Source organism: Lissotriton helveticus, chromosome 7 (genome assembly GCF_964261635.1).
Source record: "Lissotriton helveticus chromosome 7, aLisHel1.1, whole genome shotgun sequence".
NCBI classification, from domain to species: Eukaryota; Metazoa; Chordata; class Amphibia; order Caudata; family Salamandridae; genus Lissotriton; species Lissotriton helveticus.
In genome coordinates, this window is record NC_136068.1 from 478,085,353 (window position 1) to 478,108,309 (window position 22,957).

Below are 22,957 nucleotides of genomic sequence, written 5' to 3' on the forward strand. Positions count from 1 at the left end.
CTCTTGTCCAAAGAATTCAACGAGACCACATGTCCCAAATACCTGCGCATTTTACGACTCACAGCGGCCACAAACATCTCCGTACATTCTTCTGAGTGATGGCATCGCTTACCACACGTCATTGCTTCTACTTGTCCCACATGTTCGGCACACTGGGAGGGGTGGGAACGGGTAGGGAAGCTGGGGGGGGGGTTACAGTTGGGGTTTTTCCTTCTTACGATTTCATTGCCGCATCGGAAGGAGCATTTATACTCCCAGTGCCATGTCACTGTTTCGCCAAAAACAGACATTCAAACATATGATTGATGGACATTGCATATGTCTATGCCTAATCATCTGATATACCCACTGTGTCTAGTTTGCTATGTTTTGTATACCGATGCTCATGTGCTTATTAAAACAAATTTGAAATTAAATAGGGTGGATGGTGTAATGCCTTTCCTCCGATGGCCCTTGCTCTGTTGGGCCATCAGAGAAATCAGCCCCAACAGGGGCTCTGTCAATAGAAAGCTGATCATTAACCCAACCTCTAGTGTGGTATTTCAGAGTCCTTTCTGTATCTTTACCATAGGCTCATGCCAGTGAGCTCATGACATCCTGAAACATGCTTGTTCTAGGTTCATGGTTCTGAGTTCCTTCTCCATGGTTTCCATCTCCAGCTGCACCAGTTGGAGTTGTGAACTGCTTGAGGAAGGATCTGCAGGATGTGGGCTCCTTTGCTGTAATAACAAATCTTACTTTGCATCATATACGCTGCTCCAGTCTTTTCTGTTCATGTGCATCATTTCCACATGACCCTAAATAGGCCAGGCGGGAAATCAAATTTGGCAGCCAAGGAACTTTTATTATTGGGGTGTGATACTATCCAACTCAAGGAATAATCACAACACTTGTCAGGGTGAACCCCGAAAGTCGCTAAATTAACCGGAGCACAATTCCCCGGTAGCTCTGGCACAGAGCAGACAGGCTTTACTCAGGGCAGTGTGTAAAATATGTAGGCAGTACCAAAACACTAATAAAGTCAAAATGCAAAACAATACAAATCCGAAACTTAATTAAAAAAAATAAAGTGATACTTAATAAACAAAATGACACCAAAATAACAAAAATCTACTAAGAGGAACCAGAGATTTTTTAAAGTTTTAGATAGAAATAGAGAACAAAGAACAAAGTACAGTCAATGGTTGTGGTAGATTGGGACCTAAGTGCAATTTCAGGCTGGCTACGATGGAGCATGGGTTGGAAATGCTAACCAGGTTAGTCCTGCTCAAAGATTGTACCTTCTGACTTAGTCCTTTAATTTGCAATCCCCCACAAGAGTACCTTCCTAAAGTCAGAAAGTCCTCAGGGGAGTCACTAAGAGACTTACAAGGTGTCAGTTAAAGGCAACGGCAACTGGAACAGGGGGTAACCCTTATGACCCTTGGAGTTCACTTCTTTGTCCTTGGTACAAGAGGGAGCAGGTCCAGTCCTTCAGGGCTCGTCTCGAGTAACAGGATGAAGGTCATGTCTTCTCCCAGTCTTCCACAGTTCCAAGCATGTTCTAAAATAACTGTGTGGAGATGTCACATATATACAAAGAATGAATTAGTGGGTTGGAACAACTTCTGGGCATGCTCTAAATAATGAGGTACAAGTTTCCCGGCACAGCCCTTTTTTGAGCATTTTTCATGGTTCGAATGCCACCCTTCAGCACCCTTTTACCCGGTGTTATATGTAAAACCAAGACACAGAAGTGTAGTAGGACAAAGCAGGGTCCTTTTGCAACCAGACAGGGATAAACAAGATTTGTCTTCACATCCTGTTCTCTGCCTTTCAAGTAAGCTCCAACATGTTATATGTAAACCCAGTAGACCATTCAAGCAGAATATGGCACTGAAGCAGGATTCCATGGCTAGGAGTTGTTTGAGAGTAGATGCAAACTAGCCTCAATGGCAGGAAAAAAGTAACTTTCTTAAAGTCACCTTAGCTTAATATTGATCAAAAGTCTGACTTCACCATTAAATTGGAGTTTTAAGAACTATTGGAAATGGTTGCTTAATTTTTTTCTAGCTGGTCCCATTCCTGAGATGCAGTATTGGAATTTTGGTATGTACTCTGGTTTTCTACATAGAGTAGTGTGGCCTGCCACAGTGAAAATTAACTTATGGGGGGTTAGTCACTGTAAGGACATGTTAACATTAAATTTCTAAATGTCCAATGTTTGAATACCATGTATATTGCCTTGTGAACTATAACACCTACATAGAGTTGATTTGTGAATTTTTAGATGATAGGTTTTGAACTGTTGAAAGGGTTTTTTTTACAAGGTGAACTGTAATTTTTACACTGCTACAGTCAGGTAGGCCTGAAGACATTTGCATTGCCACTGTCGTAGACAGCACAATATGTGCAGCAGTCCATGGTGGCATTTAACTTCCTGGTCGGGGTACATCTGTCACCATATGCTAGGGACTTATAGCTACGTAAAATATACCAATAATGAATATGCCAATCGGACCATGATTATAGAAGGAGCACATTACTAATGATTCACAGGGGTAAAGTGCACATAATTCTAATGACAACAAAAATATTGGGTCCTGCAAATGGAGACCAATCCTAAAAAGTCCCCCGAAAGCCTAGAGCCATTGTGTTTGCAACAGAGTACTCTGTTTTCAAAACTCTATATCACCCTCTTGTTTCTTACATGTCTCTACACGAGAACAATCCATCTTATTGTAAAATGTTACATTTGTGGAATGTATCCAATAAATTGATAAAGGCCTCCTCTCTGAGTGTGATTTATCAATAGTAAGCCTTTCAATACTAGTATTGTCTGCATAATAACTTTTCACTACAATCATAAACACATATTGGTAAATGAATTAGGTTTCACCTATGTGGATAATAAAAAGCTGTTTTTTTTAAGTTGCAGCTTGCTGAGTAGTTGTGCAATATAAGTTGCTGAAAGTCTTTTAAAGTGTTATGACTTAATTATGTACAAAAAGGCAATATATTGTGCTGTTACTAGTGGCATGCTGCGGGTGAGTAACAGCAAAATGTTTAAAAATGAAATGAAAAAGGGAAATAATAGAATTAATTGATGTAATAGCAATAATTTGTGTTTAGAGGAGTTCTGAAAACGTTTGTGTCTGGTGCCACTGCACCTGCTGCGCCATTCAAATCATGCCTGTAATGCCTGCAAGATAACTGCATTTGTGACTGACTGTTTAGTAGTAAAATATAGCAATATTTGATGTTTATATGAGTTATGAAAACCTTTGGCACCTGTGCCACTGCACATGCTGCACTAATCAAACCATGACCCTTTTGCTTGTAAGGTAACTGCACTTGTGACTGCCTGTTTCAGAGTAAAATATAGCAATATTTGGTGTTTAGAGGGGTTCCCAGAGCTTTGGCCCCGTGTCACTGCACCTGCTGCACAACTGAAATCATGACTCTAGTGACTGCAAGGTAACTGCACTTGTAACTGCTTATTTGGTAGTTAAATATAGCAATATTTGGTGTTTAGTGGGGTCCCTGGAGCCTTTGGCCCCAGTGTCACTGCACCTGGTGCACCATTCAAATCAAGCCCCTTTTAACTAAAGTGTAGTAGTAAAATATAGCAATATCAGGCTTTAGAGGAGTTCTGGCCACTTGCGGGCCTGGTCCCACTGCACCTGCTGCACCATTCAAACCATGACCCTGTTGTCTGCAAGGTAACTGCACTTGTGACTGCCTGTTTAGTAGTAAAATATAGCAATATTAGGTGTTTAGTCAGATGCCTTGAGTTTTTGCTCCTGGTGCTACTGCACCTGCTGCACCATTCAAATCATGAACCTATTGCCTGTAAGATAAATGCACTTGTAACTGTCTTGTTTAGTAGTAAAAATTTAGAAATATTCTGGGTTTAGTGGGGGTTCCTGGAGCTTTTGGCCCCAGTGCCACGGCACCTTCTATATACCGTTCAAATTAAGTCCATTTTACCTGCAACTTAACTGCAATTGTGACTGCCCGTTTAGTAATCAGATATAGCAATATTAAGTGTTTAGAGGAGTTCTGACAATTTTTGGGCCAGGTGCTACTGCACCTGCTGCACCATTGAAATCTAGGTAACCATGTTAAAAAGACTGCTAAAGAAAGCAGCGCCAATGCATCCCACAAAAAGCCAGAAGCCAGAAAGGCAAAGGGTATAAAAAGGTTATTATTTCATGGCCCAGTAGCAGGCAGCAGGATCTAATGAAAATGCCTTCGATTTACAATCTGGCATAGCTCATGAGCAGACAGAGAAGGTTAAGTGAGATCTGCACTTTGACCTTTCAACTCTTAGAACAGTACACACAGCAGGTGGCCTGGTACATCCTGTTGCTCACCTTCCACAAGCCTTCTAACCCGGGTCTCCACCAGTACCTTCGCACAGGGAAGGGTAAACCACAGAGGGGTGAATTCACAAAGATATCTGTGCTATTAAGTGACACTTTTGTGAACTAAGTGGTATGAAGTGATTTTCTGAAAGTAGTTTATTGCCCTGATTATTCATGTGGACATAAGGCCAGATGTACAAACTGAATGCATCACAACCCCGAGAATCTGCAAAATTACAGGGTTTGAGACCGCAAAGGGTTTTTCCTAATGTATGAAAGCCCTTTTATAAGTCACTAGCAGCCCGTCCCGACTTCGTCCGGGTATGAAATTGAATGTGTGTAATGTGTGTATTTGGCAAGGGCAATTTATTTTAAAATCTCGCGGTGGACAACATTTTTTGTTTCATTAGAATAGGGACGGAGAAGGCCCAGCTGCAGCCCTGGTTGATGTTAGCAGGCACGTGTAATTGGTGTAGTGATCCACCGCCTGAGCCCGGCTACAGCCCTGGTTGATGTTAGCAGGCGCGTGTAATGTCGTTGAATGAGAGAGTTATCAGCCGCGGGTAAATCCGTTTGATGAGATAGTTGAGTGACAGCGAGTAGGAGAGGCTGCAGTAATTGTCCCCGCAGACACGCTCATTTGCGTGTTCCCCCGCTTGAGGCCCAGATGCAGGCCTATTTGATGTAAGAAGGCTCGTGTTCCCCCGCTTGAGGCCCAGCTGCAGCCCTGGTTGATGTTATCAGGCGTGTGTAATTAGTGTACTGATCCACCACCTGATCCCGGCTAGAGCCCTGGTTGATGGTAGCAGGCGCGTGTAATTTCGTTGAATGAGAGAGTTCAGTAACAGCGCACAGGAGAGGCTGCAGTAACGTTACTTACCAGGCCTCCAGGTGAACGTGTTTGTCACGCCCCCAGCACACAGCCACAGCAGATGATCTTCTGATTAATGTACGACCCACATGGCAGGAAGGGCGGAACGTAGCACACACCCCCAGAGTGCCCCTTGATGCGGCGCAATTGCGTTCACATGGCATGAAGGCCGGACACACGCCCCCAGCGTTTCTCACGCCCCAGCGTGCCCCTTGATGCTGTGCAGCAACGTAATTGGCGCTTGTATGTACGACTCACATGGCATGAAGGGCGGACACACACCCCCAGCGTTTGTCACGCCCCCAGCACTCGCCCACAGCCCACGATGTGATGCCGTACCACACGTCCCCAGCGTTAGTCACACCCCCGGCCCATGCCCACAGAACAACGCAGATACGCCCACAAGGGACTACTTTGCTGGCACGGTTCTTTTACCTTTTAAATGTATAGAGGAGTTGGCCTAACAGCTAAGGCGCTCGACCTCGGACCTGGGGATCTGGGTTTGAGTCTTGGTAACGACGCCAAATATCCTGTGATTCTGGGTAAATCACTTTATGTCCCCGTGCCTAACAAAAATGAATGTGTGTCCTCATGTAACATAACTGGTGCTATGTAAAGCGCTCTGATACCTGATTCAGTTCGGGTCAAGTTTGCGCTATATAAAACTCTCCCAAAAAAAAAATATATATGGTGGCCGTCTATGTAGCCTATGTCCTTCTGCTGCAACTGCCCTTTCCAACGCTGTATTGGGTGTTGTGATTGGTGCTGTGGTTACTGAGATTACCCGCCTCAAATGTTTGGGCTCTCTCTTTATAATATTAGTATGGATAATCAGGGGGCGGCTCCGTTTGAGTGGAGAAGCGTCGCCCCACTGAAATGCCCCAGAGAGAAAAATAAAATGGCAATTCATTACCATTTTAATTTTCTTCACCCCATTCCGAACAGAGCGTCAGGACGGGGGCGGGGCTGCTGCTGACTGGTGCAGCAGAGAGAGCAGGGCACTCTCAGTTTAAAGTGTGCGTGTCTTTTTGGCCGACCGTCTTGTGGCTGCAAGCCACACATACGCACTTTAAACCTCTCTAACCCAGTTGTCTTAAAACCTCCAGTGCTCTTCTGAGCGCTGATAGAGGCTGCTCCCACCAATCCTGTTGCTGCTCTCATGCTGGTGAGAGCAGCACCAGGATTGGCTTTGGAGTTTGGAGCCTGCCTACCTCGAGGATTAAAGACCATTGAGGAGGAGTTAGCATCGCGCTCACAGGTAAGTTCTTTTAATTGCATTTTTTTAATGTCCCACCCGGCCTACCAACCTCGGGACCTGCAAACCACTACTAATAAAATGAGTTCTAACTCAAAATTTTGGGGGGGAGAATCTATCTAGATCACAAATTTGGATGGGAGTGGGGCTGCTATTTCTCACATAAAAGGAATGTATCAATAGTTTGTGACTACAATTGTGGGTGTAAACCACTGATGAGTCACTGGCCCCCTACTTGGGGTAACAAGGGATTTGCGAATGGTTAGGTGTCAACCCAGTAAGCCTTCCCCTTAGCTAATCATGAAGGCGGCCTATGGGGGAGAGCAGGCAATAGTTCAGACGATCACTGCCTCCCCCACCGGATGCCCTACAAAACATTTCTTAAGAAAGCATACTTGCACCTTTAATGGACATAAACTGTTCTTAATAAAAGTTTCCCGTTGTGGAAAGGAAAGGCAGGGATAGAGATCTATTGTGCCCTGCAGGCCTCTGTCCTTGCACTGGCAGTCAATCACAGGGAGCCATAATCTGTGACCTTCCAAATGAATAATCATTAGGTAGGTTGTTTCATGATCCCCTTTGAATGGACAAATTGTGTTGCGTACATAGATCGCATCACAAACTGCATTCCCATTCACAAACCCGTCACTGTGAAAACTTCACCTCCCTGGTTTGTCAAAGGTAATTCCACATTTGCGACTTTCTCTTTTCACAGCAGATGTACATTCGTTTTCAGAGTAGAATATGGAGAAATTACCCCTTAAATTAGTGGTGCTGGGGAAGGGGATTCTCCAGTGTGCGCCCCGCCATTTTGGGACCCTCTCCTGTTGTCGCTCTTGCCCTGGGTGCATCTTGCCATGTTGTGATGGTTTCCATCGATGCCCACGACCCGGGTCCGCCATTTTGTTGATTCTTGTCCTTTCCTTTGGTCCCTTGGATTCCATCCTGCTGACCTTCAGACATTTCTCTTACGCTGGACTGCCTTATCTCTTTCTCCCCCTCAGATCCCCCTCTCTCCTCTCACCAATCTCAGCCTCCAACTCTTATCCCCCACATACCACTCTCTACCCCTTTTTATTTATGTATTTATTGTTTGTTTTTGTTTCTCTTTTACCTCTGTAAATATGTGGGTAAAATGGAATCCTGAGAAAATCTACTGTTTGTATATATATGTATATAGAGATAACTCTGACCACTAGTGTATGTAGTGGACCTTTGTACTCACTACCATTCATATGTGATTCTTAGAGTTTATCCATTTGTATCTCTTCCTTGAGTGACTTTACAACTTGTACATTTGCAATTTCTTTCCTGTTTGTATCTTTTATGTAACTCCTGTAATCCTAAATCCTTATGTATCGCAACTGGTTATTTTGTAAAGCGCTCTGACACCTTCGGGTAATGTTCGGGCTATAGAAAATTGCATTAAATAAATAAATGAATAAAAATAAACTGCATTTGTGGTTGCCTGTTTAGGAATAAAATATAGCAATAGTAGGTGTTTAGTAGGTTGCATGGAGCTTTTGGTCCTGTTGTCACTGCACCTTCTGCCCTATTGAAATCATGACCCTAGCGCTTGTTAGATAACTGCACTTGTGACTGCCTTTTCAGTTGTAAAATGCAGCAGTAATTGGTGTTTAGTGGGGTGCCTGGAGCTTTTGATCCTGGTGCCAGTGCACCTGCTGCACTATTGAAAATACGACCCCAGCGCATGCTAAATAATTGCACTTGTGACTGCCTGTTTAGTTGTAAACTATAGCAATATTAGGTGCTTAGAGGAGCTCTTACAACTTTTGGGCCTTGTGCCACTGCGCCTGCTGCTCCTTTCAAATAATGACCATGTTGCCTGCAAGATAACTGCACTTGTGATTGCCTGTTTAGTAGTAAAATATAGCAATATTTGCTATTCAGTAGAGTTATGACAATTTTTGGATTCAGTGCCACTGCACCTGTTACACCATTTAAATCAAGCACCTTTTAACTGCAAGGTAACTGCACGTGTGACTGCCATTTTCATTGAAAAATACAGTAATAATAGGTGTTTAGTTGGGTGCCCAGAGCTTTTGGTCTTGGTTTTGGTCTTGGTGTCCCAGCACCTGCTATATCATTGAAATCATGACCCTGTTGTCTGTAAAGTAACTTACATGTGTGACTGCCTGTTAAGTTTTACATTTTAGCAATAATCTGAGTTTAGTGGGGTCCTTAGAGCTTTTGGCCCCGGTGCCACTGCACCTTCTCCACCATTCAAATCATGACCCTGTTGTCTGCAAGGTAACTGCACTTGTGGCTGCATGTTTAGTAGTAAAATATAGCATAGCTCTTGTATATTAACTTTCTTTTTAATGTGCAATGTTTATTACAACATTTAGAATTTGATCATAATGACCAAATAGATTACGTTGAAAAAATCTATCTGATAATGCCTACAAAGTGCAAAGAAAAGTACTGAGGCATGAATAGGAAATGCCACAAATGTTCTACGGGTACAACATCTGCTTTATACAACAAAGTAATAAATATCAAGCATTCCAGCATACTGTTATAAGCTATCTACCTTTTCCATGGGAAGAGATCTTTTCTTGACAGTGAATGGGGCTTAAATAGTGTGTGAGATCAAAAAGGACTAGCCTATTGTGAATTTACATAGACTCAAGACTGTAAGACAGGGTACAAACCCTTTTGTTTGTTCATGAAGCCCCTTTATCTCCCCAGGGTCCACTCCTCTGCCGGACTACTCCATGGGGCAAATATGGCAACAAGCCAACGTGAGGATAAATTTCCTTTCATGCACTTACCACCGGTTTTTTGTGTTGATGCGCTTACGATGCTTAGCCCACCACAAAACTTCATGTATATATAACTTTCACCTTAGCCATACCACCAATATGGCTACACCATTTGCCACTTATTTATCGTCTACACAGCACAATAGATATCGGCAATCAAACTGTTTTGTGAATATGTTACAATACTAAGACTCTCCCCTGTATGTGTGTTTTGTCATACTTGTTGTATGTCCAGTAATGCTCTAAGAGGGAATCCCCCTCACACATGTAAAGCACCTTAGCGAGTGCTACACATTTTTCAAAATTGCACAATCACTTAAAATTAAGTAATTTGCACCTACACACTTTGGTCCTGAGGAAAACCAGTTTTAATCATAAAGGCCTGGCTGAAACATGTAGACCACACCTGGATGTATGAGACCCTAATTAACACTCCTAACATCCAACAGCCTTTTTTTAATGCTAACAGTGACCCAGTTATTAAAGTATAATTTACCCTCGGGTACTGGGATCCCTGTATAGCTTTTAAATTTTCACCTTCACGTCACTACACTGCAGTCAGAAACATACCTGCTCTGCTGTATTCAGGCGTCGAAGCACACCCGGGACACACTCGGTGTCACTGGGTGGGCCCGATGACGAAGCATGCCACCAACCAGGTTGGTGGGGAGGGCTTCATGAACAAACAAAAGGGTTTGTACCCTGTCTTACAGTCTTGAGTCTATGTAAATTCACAATAGGCTAGTCCTTTTTGATCTCACATATAAAACCCCGGGGATACGGAATAGCTACCTAGTGCTCTCTCTCTCCTTTGATAGTGATATGCTTAAATAGTGTGAACATCTTTAGTAGAAGTATTGTAAATGCGTGCAGCCAGGGGAAGTTAACCAAAAAAAAAAATGTTCCACACAAAAGGGAATGAACACAGTAGTTTGTAATGGGGACAGATAAGAGATACCTTCTAAGATATATTAAATACAAGAGATTTCACTAGAAAACCTAAAAAAACATATGTGAATCAAACTGACTGCATTCACTTGGTGCTATTCCTACATTTCTAATTAACCAAATAGAACGGTCTTCAGCTTTTACCTAAAGAAAGTGAGAGAGGTTACCTGTTTTAGATAATTTAGAAATGTGTTCCAGAACAGTAGAGACCTGGAAGAGGATGTGGCGAAGTAACTCTGACTTTAAAACTGGGGAACCGGGTTTAGCTCAACATCCTGTCATTCTGGGCAAATCACTTAATCTTCCTGAGCCTACAAAAAATTAATGTATTATTGCGTAATGTAACTGGTGCTCATAAAGTGCTCCAATACCTTTGGTTCGAGTTTGCTATATAAAACTGCAACAAAAAAAGTTTGTTTGTGTGGACATCTGGTATCCTCTCTCATAGTGTTGGCAAGTAAGAGGTCAGGCTCTGTGGGTATTTGTAGATTGGACCCAAATTAATGTAAACATCTATTAACAAGCCACCAATCTGTCATAAATTGTCTATGTGTTGTTAGCTGCTGCAGTGCTTAATTTGAGCCGGTGGTTTCCGGCGCTCAGCATGAGCACTTAATTGTCATCACCGGGCATGTGACCGTCTGCCACAAGGTGGTGCTATCTGCCAATTTTAGAGATTACCCTAACAACAGTTCTTTTTTAACTTAATATGCATTCAAAATCAAAATTACCTGCTGTCCAAGCCATTCTTATAACTTTGGGTTCCTGAAATAGTCTGATCTGTCACACTTGTAGTAGTCTGAATGTTAGTACTTGTGTTGTTAGTATAATTGGAAGCATGGCAGGGGGAATATGTGGTACAAGCTGCAATGGCCTCCTGACAGGAGCCAGGCACTATTTTTTTTGCAAATTAAGTACTGAGCTGCCAAGAAGACTTTATTTGTTATGTGTATTTGTAAAGGCACTATCACCCACGAGAACCCCTTGAGTTATTTTAGAGTTTAAATGCGTCTGTTTTTCAAACTGAGACGGACGCAATCGATTTTTAGCTCAGCCTCATTATGTGTTTTATTATTTATTTTTTCAACTTTAGAATACACTTCATTTTTTTTTTTAACTAACTTTTAGGCCATGCCTGTCGTGTCGTTATGCCTGACTGTCCAGTGAGACAGGTCAGGCAATGAGAAGGAGGAAAGAAGGACAGGAAAAGGAGGAGCATTTAGGTTGTGAGCCAGTAACTTCCTGGCAGGGAATAGAGAAGGTTGCCCCTGTTAGAGCTCCGTGTCCTGTGATCATTTGGGCGGGTAAAGGTGTGACAATGGCGACGAGGGTGGGATGAGCCATACCCCACACACAACGTCACGCAGCCCAGCCGAATACCGGCCCCAACGATCAGCCAGCTTCGGAAAGAGCGTGCAGAAGAGCGACGCCTGCGGCGGATCCTGGCTCACGGACAAGCGGAGCAGGCAAGAGCACGCGAGGGCGTACCTGCGTGATAGCGCCTAGCTGCGGAGAAGTGGAGAGCCTGCCAAGCGGCGCTGAGGTGCGCTAGTACCTGCCCCTCCGAGGCCTGTGGACCGCAAGAAGTGGAGAGCCCAGTCGAGCGGCGCCGAGGTGAGCGCGATGTCCCTGCACCCCTTCGAGGCTTGAAGACGGCGAGGGTGAGTCCCCAGCACACGCGACCGCTAGACAAGCCAGAGCGGGTCCACACGTGCGCCTGAGACTGCCGAGAGCCGGGGAACATGGCGGCCATGTTGAAGTCAGGCGCCGGCCCTCAATAGACCCACGCGTCTCACACGGCGGCCATTTTAAAGTCAGGCAAGTGACCCGAGCACCTAAAAAGGCGGGAACAAAGCCAAATACATCACGCAGGAGCAGCAGAAGACAATTATAAGCTGAAACACTCACAAGCACTACTAAAGAGTACAAGAACAATCAAATACTGCTGACAATAAGTGCAAATACCTACTATACAGACCCACCATGTCTGATACCGATGCCCAAAGTACGTCCTCGACCGGAGGTGCACCCACGCAACCCACCACAATGGCGGTGCCTCAAGTAGCGTCCATAGGAGCACCTTTCATGCGACAACCACAGCCGCTGGTGCTGACGCCTGGCAACACCATGGGCCCTGCATGGAAAACCTGGAGCAAGGACTTGTACAAGACTCTAAGCGCAAGCTGGTTGCGTTACGAAATCTTGCTGGCCAAGAAATAGCACAAATAATCAAAGAAATGCCCAACGTTGCCACAGCCACTTATGACGAAGTGAAGGCTGCCCTTGATCGGCGATTCCTGCACAAGCGCAATGTCGATTACGAACGCTATGTGTTCAACCTAGCGTCTCAGGAGAAAGGAGAGTGCATGGGTGATTTCATCACACGCATCAAAAGGATGACGCGTCACTGTGACTTCGAAAACTTCAAGACGGAAGACGCATTACGGCTCCGAATCATCGATGGTTGCCGCTCAGAATCGCTACGAAGACGCCTCCTAAAGAAGTCCTACACACTAGAACAAATCGAAGAACTTACAAGGATTAACGACCAAGCAGAAGACCATGCTAAGAGGATGGAAACACACAAGCCTGAACACAAAGACAAAGACCACAAAGAGCAGGTTTTCCGAATACAGTCGCGCACAAACATCCGCCCAGGGTCGAGTGCGCATAGGACAAGCAAGCATCACGCAGCTCTCGGAAATCACCACCCCGCCGAGACTCACGACATACCAAACACACCAAACCTGCACCTGCCTGTTATCGATGCGGTCAAGACTACCCCCACTCAGGGCAGTGTCCGGCCATCGGCCAACGATGTCACCGATGCGGAAAAGACAATCACTTTGAGATAGCCTGCCAGGCCAGACAATCTGCCCGAAGGTCACCCACTCCACGATCTGACACCCGGCACCATGCCCGTGCTGTAACGAGAAGAGAGAGCCACTCGTCAGACTCCTCAGGTTCTAGTACCCGCTCGACATATTCCCACCACCGACACAGCCGATCCACAAGTGCGCCTCGTTCCCGTCATCACTCCACGAGGTCACGGGCTCACCGCTCTTCATCCAACAGCTCATCGGCACTCACCACAGTGTCACAAGACAGTGACGAATATGTCTGTAGAGTGTTTGACTCGTCAACAACAATGCAGGACAGTGACGAATACATATGCATGGTGGCTGACCCAGATCGGCTCAAACGATATCCAAAACTAGACATCCTGATAGGAGACCATCCAGCGAAATTTGTCCTGGACTCAGGTGCTTCGTTGAATTATATCTGCGTGCTAGAATACCAGAAGATGAAGAACCGACCCAAACTAGAGCCAGCGGCAGTCCGCATTTTCACATGGATGTGCCGGAAACCACTGCCGTGCCTTGGCCGATTTCATACCACACTGACTTTCAAGAACAGGAAAATTCCTGCATACGTCCACGTCGTGGAAGGACCCGACTTCGCCGACTGCTTGCTCAGTCTGCCAACAGCGGAACGACTGAAGCTGGTGGAGCTGCTATACATGACGGAAGATGCCCCTGACATCGTGGCAAAATTCCCGAAACTGTTCAAAAGTCTGGGCAAACTGAACCATTTCAAAGTAAAGCTCCACATCAACGAAAACATCACACCTGTTGCCCAGCATCACAGGAAGGTGCCCTTCCACTTGCAACAAGCCGTTGATGACGAGCTACAAGACCTTTTACAATCAGACATCATAGAACGCACGTCTGGACCCACCCCTTGGGTATCACCGGTCGTGGTGGTCCCGAAGAAAGGACAAGACAACAAAGTCCGGCTATGCGTGGACATGAGAGCGCCCAACACCGCCATCGAACGGGAGCGACACCCAGGGCCTCATATCAGTGGTATGATCACAAAACTGAATGGTGCTACCATTTTCTCCAAACTTGACCTGAACAAAGGTTACCACCAACTGGAGCTCCATGAACAATCGCGCTATATCACGACATTTACCACGCATCAAGGCTTATTCCGATACAAGCGCCTGAACTTCGGCATTTCATCAGCCGCCGAAATCTTCCAGGAAACGATCCGAAAGGTCATACAAGGGATCCCGAACTCCTTCAACTACAGCGACGACCTGCTGGTCTTCGGCAAAGATCAAGTTGAACATGACACCGCGCTGGATAGAGTGTGCCACGCACTACTGCAGGCAAACCTGACACTGAATGCCCAGAAGTGCGAATTCCACAAAAGCACCCTCAAATTCTATGGCCATACCTTTTCAAGTGAAGGCATGACACCAGACCCCGACAAGGTAGCCGCACTTGCTGACACTCCGACACCCAATGATGTAAGTGACCTCCGCTCCTTCCTAGGAATGGCGAGCTACTGCGCGCGATACATCCGCGACTACGCTACCATCAGCTACCCGCTCCGAGAACTAACACGTCAAGGACAACCCTTTGAGTGGTCACGAGCGTGTGCCAAAGCCTTCACAGAAATAAAACAAGCTGTTGGGTCTGCCACTAACCTAGCATACTTTGACACAAACAAAAGGACAGAGATCACTGTTGACGCCAGTCCGGTGGGTCTGGGGGCCATTCTCGCCCAATACCGTGAACATTCTGATCAACGGCACATCATCGCCTATGCGAGTCGCAGCCTCACGGACACGGAAAGAGCATACTCCCAACCGGAGAAGGAAAGCTTGGCTGTGGTGTGGGCGTGCGAACACTTTCACTTGTTTGTATATGGAAAACATTTTACCATCATTACTGATCATCAAGCCCTCCTCACAATCTTTGGCAATCCCAACGCTAAGATGCCACCCCGCATCGAACGATGGGGTCTGAGACTCCAAGACTATGTGTACACGATCGTTCACAAACCAGGAAAAGCTGATAACCCTGCGGACTATATGTCCCGCCACCCGTTGCCGAGTGCCACGAAAACTGTATCTCTTGCAGACGATTACATCCATTTCGTCATTGATGCAGCGTGTCCTCCTGCAGTCCCCCTGGAAACCATCCAAAATGCATCTGCTTCTGACCCGCTGATTCAAACTGTCATGTCCCACGTGCGCAACAACTCCTGGCGCAACGCACTAAACACCGCGCCTGGATCGGATCCTCCCCTGCACGACCTCACAGCGTTCCACCGTGTTCGTGAGGAATTGTCCATCAGTGACAACGGCCTTCTCTTGCGAGGGGGAAGGATCGTGATTCCTCACAACCTGCGCCAAGGCATCATTAATCTAGCCCACGAAGGACACAGAGGCCTGAACGCCACAAAGAAGACTTTGAGAGAACGAGTCTGGTTCCCCTCTCTCGACTCCATGGTAGAGACAACTCTAAAAGACTGCATGACGTGCCAACTAGTGAGTTGTGAAGAATCACCAGCACCTCTTCAAATGTCCGAACTGCCAGATGAGGTGTGGAAGCAAGTAGCGGTCGACTTCTTTGGACCGCTCCAGTCTGGACAATACATCATGGTTGTCATGGATGAATATTCAAGATTTCCCTTCGCACACATGATAGCATCCACCAGAGCAACTGCTGTCATTCCCGTACTGGACGACATCTTTGCAGCATGGGGTGTCCCCGCAAGAGTCAAGTCCGACAACGGGCCCCCGTTCAATGGCCATGAGTTCGCGGATTTTGCGAAGCATCTCGACTTCAAACATCACAAAATAACTCCACTGTGGCCGCAAGCCAATGGCATGGTAGAGAGATTTATGGGTACATTAAAGAAAGCCATCCAACAAGCAGAGATAACACGCCGCGATGTCCAACAAACTTTGAACGAAGTACTAAGGGCCTACCGGACCACTCACCACAACACCACGAATCAGTGCCCAGCCACAATAATGTTGGGAAGGACACCGAGAACAAGAGTGCCCATGGTAAACGCCACGCCTCAATCAAGGACCGTCACTGTGGACCACGAAACACTAGTCGACATTGACAAGGAAAGGAAACAGAAAATGAAGACCTATGCAGACAGTCGCCGGCACGCCAAAGAAGCTGATATCCGCGAAGGCGACTGGGTCATAGTGAGAGGAGACCGGCGAACGAAAGCAGACAGTCGATACCTGAACCTTCCCTTACAAGTCCACAAGAGGAAAGGAACCATGATTACAGCCAAAGCTGATCACAAGCAAATAACGAGAAATATATCTCACTTCAAAAGATACTATCCAGTGAACAGACATGAATCATCCTCAGGCCACACGTCCAGTGACTCTACCAGTCAGAACGACAACGCCGAGATCCACCATTATCAACAGCCGAGAATGGCCAATAGTCCTGAGCGACGCCGACACACGCCAGAGAGAGAGACTCGCCCCAAACGCCTGGTGAGGAAACCACGGCGACTCGTCGAAGAAATGTAGCACCACTTCTTTGAACAAAAGGGGGAGATGTCGTGTCGTTATGCCTGACTGTCCAGTGAGACAGGTCAGGCAATGAGGAGGAGGAAAGAAGGACAGGAAAAGGAGGAGCATTTAGGTTGTGAGCCAGTAACTTCCTGGCAGGGAATAAAGAAGGTTGCCCCTGTTAGAGCTCCGTGTCCTGTGATCATTTGGGCGGGTAAAGGTGTGACAATGCCCTTGGTCCGTGAATCTCGTTATGAGTGGATTCCAGGCACTGTACTCAATACTGTCAATCAGTTATCATTTACTGTGTCAAAAATAGGTGTACTTTATAACAAACGTTAAAGTGAAACGTCCAGGCCCAAAATGCAACATTATTTTGACCCCAAAAAAGAGGTGAGGCTGAAGGTGACATGTGTCACTTTGCGACTTTGAAAGACTCAAAGTGACCCATGTCACCTTCAGCCTCACCGTTTTTTAGTCTAAAGAAAGTTGCATTTGGGGTCTGGAAGCTTGGACCAAGTGTCCCATGAACGCCGCAGCAGCGAGGAAGCCCACAGAGGCCGCCTCTGTAAACTCCGGCTTCCTGTGCAGTCGCTGTCGCGCCCTCCTTCCTCCGGTGACGCCTCAGCCCGGACAGGCTTGTGTTCTGTCTGGTTGCCGGGGTATTGGGTTTCCCGCAGCCCCACCCCTACCGGCGCAGATCCCGATCCAAGGGGTGATGTCAGGGAGGGGGCGGGCACCGCTGCCGCCCCCCTCCCGGGCGGGCCCGCCCACTAGGGGTGGTGAACTAGAACAGCGTGCCCAGGGAAAGTTCATTCATTCTTTGGAAGCCCACGCAGCGCGGCTGGGATTGAGGCGCTGGCAGGGGGGGCACAGGGTCGTCGGGCAAGAGAACCTCAGCGTGGAGGACTGGCACAGAGCGGGCACCAACATGCAGATTTTGGGACTAGGAGCCGCCCTGCTGCTACTGCTGGACCTGACAATGGGAGAGATGGCACCAGGTAAGGGGGCAGAGTTACGTTCTGGTGGAAGCTGGCCTCGATGCCAGGGTTGTGCCACGCTTGTACCCCTGCTACCGCGGGAGCGAGCAATGGGGTGCTGGGACAAGGTCACGAAGTGGGTGTCACATTCACAGTGCCATCCTATGTGCCAGGCTGGTGGCGGCACCTGGACACTTACAAGCGACGACGGTAAGACTGCGTACCCATATTAATGTGGTAACGTGAGCCTGTGGTGAGCGGCAGGTTGGCACGAGGTGCACAAGCGCCAAGAAGCAGGTTGTCTTGGACGCCGACGAACCACGTACGGGCGAAGTGCCGGTTTTACCGCGTATGCTAGCCGGCAGCACTGATTGCCAATGGCAGGCGCTTTACATTTCTCACTGCAGGTGCAGACACTTCTGAGAAGCGAAAACACACACAGAGGCGCAACTACTGTGACTGGCACAAAGTTATACGAACTTCCAATTAGGGCCACTGCCGCACATATGAGCACCGTAGGTACCACGGGCACTGGTGTATGTACAAAAATGACTACCCCACTCCTTTCCGCCGCCTGTCCACTGGTTGGATAGTAAACCCCGGCTGGGTTTCAGGGGCGTTAACATCCGCGGGGATGTTGCACCTGCTGCTCTATGTGCTGGAACCCCCACGTGTATAAAATAAAAAATAAAAAAATGCTGTACTTACTATTTTACTATTTCCAAGACATTAGAACAACTGTTTGGGAAGATGTGTGCGCGTTATGAGACAGGTGAAAAGAAACACGATATTTTAAAATGCTAACTGCAAAAGGTCCTAACCTGTGCTGGAACGAAAAGATAGCTGTAAACACCACGAGACAATAAGGACTTTTCACCCACAGCGCTCTAATGCCGGGATTTAAAGGCCTGCACTGTCAACTGCAACTACAAGTCCCATAATGCAAAACGTTGTGGAGAAAAGTCGGGGTTGACTTATGGTGTCTAACTTGGCAGCTGACAATTTGTAATGTGTCTAACCACCCCCCGAGGTTGTTAGATCTTGGGTCATGAGTGTTTTGGGTGTGGAGTACAGCGGTTCATCCAATGTTATGCAGCCATGCTGACTCGGGTTAGGGTGGATGTCCTTCGCAGTGGTGCGGGGGGGGGGGAGTACAGCACTACTTTCACTGCCGACCCCTAGAGGGGAAGGGAGAAGCGGGGTTCCCTCCGGCACTCTAAGTAGAGCGGACACCCCCCTGAGCTCTTACGTGTGTTGTCGTCACGGATTTCCCTACAAGGGGAGTGCGCGTTCACGGCACGTGCGGGCTCATGAAACACTCGGGGGTTGTGGGGAGGAGAGGCCTAGGTAAGGGGGGAGGAAACTGGAGAGACAAGATCAAGAGAGCTGAGAGGGCGACGATAGCATCTAAGTAAACACAGATAATGGAGAATGGGGAAAGAGGGAATCACAACTAAAATATAGAATAACAATTGGAAAGTGAATGACAGATAAACTGTGTAAATATAGTGCAAAGAAACTGAAAGAACATAGCGCTAGAGAGTGGAAGATCGGAAGAAAATACAACTACAGACCCAAATGCTGTAAAAAGACCAGAGCGAACCTAAGGATTTGGATGGAAGAGGAGGTAAAGGAATAGACACAAGAAACGCGAGAGAAAATACGACATAACTGTGTGGCGTCGCCGTCAAGGTGAAAGTTAAAGGATACAGGGACACGTAGGGAATAGGAGGGACCTGCCAAGAGGCTGTGGGTCAGGGATGCGAGACGCTTTGACAGGAGGAAGCCGAATCACGGAGACTGTGTGAGGGGGCGAGACGGAGCCTCGTGACGCGCAGCACCTCCTCGCTGCGCGTATGAAGCTGTGGGATGTTCCCCAGTAGCCGTTTTTTGAGGGAACTCCGTGACAGCTCTGTGACCCGAGGGAAAGCTCGGCTGTCTGGAGGAAGAGCGCGTGTGATCACGCAACTCGCTGATAAATTTGTTTTCATTCAGCCTGTTAGATTCTTGCACTTTGAGGTATAGCCAGAGCCGCTTCAATTATGCGGCAGGGTATCAACATATTATGCGGCAGGATTGACTAAATGATACAGAAAGAAATACCACATTGTGAAGCGCAGTGCAGCACATTTTGTGATCGTTTTACGACCTTATTTTGTCATTTTTACACAGGGTAACACTGTCTGGGCCCATGTTTCACCTCATTAGTACCAGTTTTCCACTCGAGCAATAGAAAGTGGACCAGACAACTTTTACAAAGCAGCTTTCACTGCGCTGCAACGTGCCCCAACGCTTTTACTAACTTTTGATCTGAGCTAGACACAACATGTTGTTTTTTGATAAAATCTGCAGGATGATAAATTATGTGGCAAATCAGTGGATATACTGGAAAAGTAGCAGCTACAAAATTAATTCCAATGGCCATGTGTATCGCTCTTCTGTGTGGTTACTACTGTACATTCCAAGCCCATTCAGTCTTAGGTCGCGCTCTCCTGGTGGCATATTCAGAAGGAAAGGGGCATATTGGGCGCAACATTCACTGCAGTCCGTTCGATGCCTTTTTCTCTGTCCTGGGGGGTCCCACCTAAAATCCATTCTTCTCTTTTTTTTTCCTCCTTCCTAACTGCATTTTCCTTTACATTCGCCCACCTCTCCCTATCTCCACGACATCTTGCGTTCTCCCACCTTTCATTTGCTACATCTCAGATCCGTCACTTATCCCTTCTCTTAGCCTCCCTTCCTGATACTTTTCTAATTTTCATCCCCTCGGTTGCTTCCACCTATCTCCTTCATATGCCTTCTTTTATCTATACATTTCCTACACCCCTCCCCCTCTTTCCATATCCTGTTCTGCTACTGACTTCTCCCCTCCCTTTCTCCTTTGCGCTCTCTCTTTCCTGGCCAGTTCTCCACGCCGCCTACCCTTCCCCGTCTCCGCCCCCACCGTCGACTCATGGCGAAGCTATGCCCAGACTGAGCAGTGCTTCCATTCAGGGCGAAGCGTGACTCACCGGCCCCGTGACTGCCGGTGGCGCGACGTCTCGCGTCACTGTCCGGAGCGGAGGAGGGCGGGAAGGCGCGTTGCGTTGCACAAGCCTGGAAATTACAAGGAAGCTGAGAAAGCCCGAGTCTGGGAGAAAGAGATAGGGCAGTGAATGCGGTTGGGGGGTGTGGTCCTATTTACAGAAGAGAGCCGCGGGATAAACATCCTTTCTACTTTCTGTGCCCAAGGTCACACAAACAATCAGGCTGAGAACTCGGCTCGCTCGAGGCCACGTGCAGTAATCCCACATTTCCTTGTCATACGAGCCCCATAATGCATTGATACTCAGCGAGGCCAACACATGCAGCGAGGCAAAGCAATTTGTTTTCATCCACATTAAAAATATATGGATGAGAACGAACGCCGCTCCTCCTCCTACCAAGCTTTTTTCCCAAATATCTTTCTGATTGGGAATTTTTACATTGTGTCGAGCTAGGTCTTAAGTATCAGAGCGCCTGGTAAACTTTGCAGACATTTTGAAATCAACAATTGCGAGTGGGCCAGTGTTTTCCGAACGGAAACCCGTTTGTGCAGGGGTCAAAATTACGAGTTGGGTGGTATTTACACAACCCAGTCTGATCCTAACTACCACCCAGTATCCCAACTTTAGCCAAGCTATTGGGTAAACGGGATCATCAGCAACTCTGCAGTCCCATCAAGCAATTCCAACTCCCCCACCCATGCCAATCTGGCTTCAGACCGGGACACAGTACTGAAACTGCCTTGGTCCACATTGTCGACGACGCTTTACGGTTACTCGTTAAGAACCGATCCTGCTCAGGGGTGGACTGGGAACCACAACCGACCCTGGCAAAGTGCTCGGCCGCCCCCCCCCTCCCCGGCACTGGGGGTTGTTGGAGGTGCAGCCGAGCTCTCTTTGCCGGGGCCGGTTTTGGGCCGATTTTGTTACAGGGCCAAACGGCCCTGTAACAAAAACGGCCCTCAGGGGCCCAAAACCGGCCCCCACCCGAGCGGCGCACCGGGGGATTGCCCGGTGCCCGCTATGGCCAGTCCGGGCCTGATCCTGCTTACTAATCCTATTTGATCTTTCTGCTGTGTTTGACACTGTCAAACACTATATTCTCATGAACCTCGTAAAATTCTGGATCGGTCTCTCTGGTACTGCATGAAAATGGTTCTCCTCTTTCCTGTATCCCACAGGAGGCCTAGGGGAGGTTAAAAGACCTGCAAGGGTTTACTCCCCTACTCAACATATGAACCACAAAAGAAACCCTTGGGTCTGTCAATACTGCTGTCATAGCTAATGGACGGTTTCTCTCACCGACCATAGGTGGCATGCTTCATCATTGGGTACATCCTCGTACTATGATGCCTAGTAACAGTACCGGCTAAAAACCCCTCACTGAGAGGAAGGAGCTTAGGGATTTATTTTGAAAGAGGTATAATAAATACCCAATTGATGAGCTAGTGGTGGTGATGGCAGCAGAGCAAGTGAAAGTGATGATTAAAACTAGCTACAGGGCTCGTAAATATCTTTATTAGTGCGTCCCCGGGCCAGGATTAAAAAAAAGAGCACTGCAGAAGTGATTAAACCCACTTTTAGTGTCAGAAAAAGGTCGACATGTCTACCATACTGTCAACATGACATACTTGCCAGGGAGACAGACTAGCCCTATAATTAGCCACATCCGCTCTGCAACAATTGTCTATCCCTCTAGTCAAAGTACTTGCAAATGTGCAATACAGAGGTACCTTGCTAAAAAAAATAAAAATAAAAAGGTCAACGTGTTTCAGCCTATAACCCTCAGCAGAGGTATTGCAGCTTTCTTCAGGACCTAGATATCGGTGCTGCTGTTCAGTGCTCCAAAAAAAATCATAACACATATATATATTATTCTCTCACAACACATTCTGTGCAGACACACCCACCAGTGAACCTGCTGATAAGGGATCCACCAGCGAAGGTCCTTTGCCAGCCCTGCCTCTCTGCATACCTGTCTCATTGTTGTACATACATGGATAACCCGCACCTGGTGCACAACATTTTTTTTCAGGTGCTTATAAAGGGCACTACACATAGTGGTCCTATAACCATGTTATATAATTTATTCATCCTGGATAAAAACCTCTGCTGTAAAACAACATCAGCGCCTCCTCCAGAGTAGCCAATCACCAACTCCAAGGTAAATAAAACCTTTCCTTCTTACTGCAGATCTCAAGACAGCAGTTCAAGCACTTGTGATCTCCAAAGTATACTATGGGACCTACTGAAAATAAAACAAGCACCTATAAAGGTTACCTTGAATGTGGCTGCTATGCTCGTCACAGGCGGAAAAAAAAGAGATCATATCACCCCTGTCTCACATTTGTTGTAACTGGCTACACTACGAAGCAAGGATTCATCTTAAAAGTGCTTGCATGACACACAAA

The 22,957-nt window shown here is 46.9% G+C and overlaps 1 protein-coding gene across 1 annotated transcript in view; it reads left to right on the forward strand.

Annotated features, from left to right (window-relative positions):
- The first annotated feature begins 17,388 nt into the window (after positions 1–17,388).
- Positions 17,389–22,957, forward strand: part of LOC144768640 (tumor necrosis factor receptor superfamily member 12A-like) — a 39,466-nt gene continuing 33,897 nt past the window's right edge. Inside the window, exon 1 of the mRNA XM_078652451.1 lies at positions 17,389–17,544. Within this exon, the coding sequence (XP_078508577.1) occupies positions 17,475–17,544 (70 nt within the window). The 5' untranslated portion in view covers positions 17,389–17,474. The remainder of the gene's footprint in view (positions 17,545–22,957) is intronic.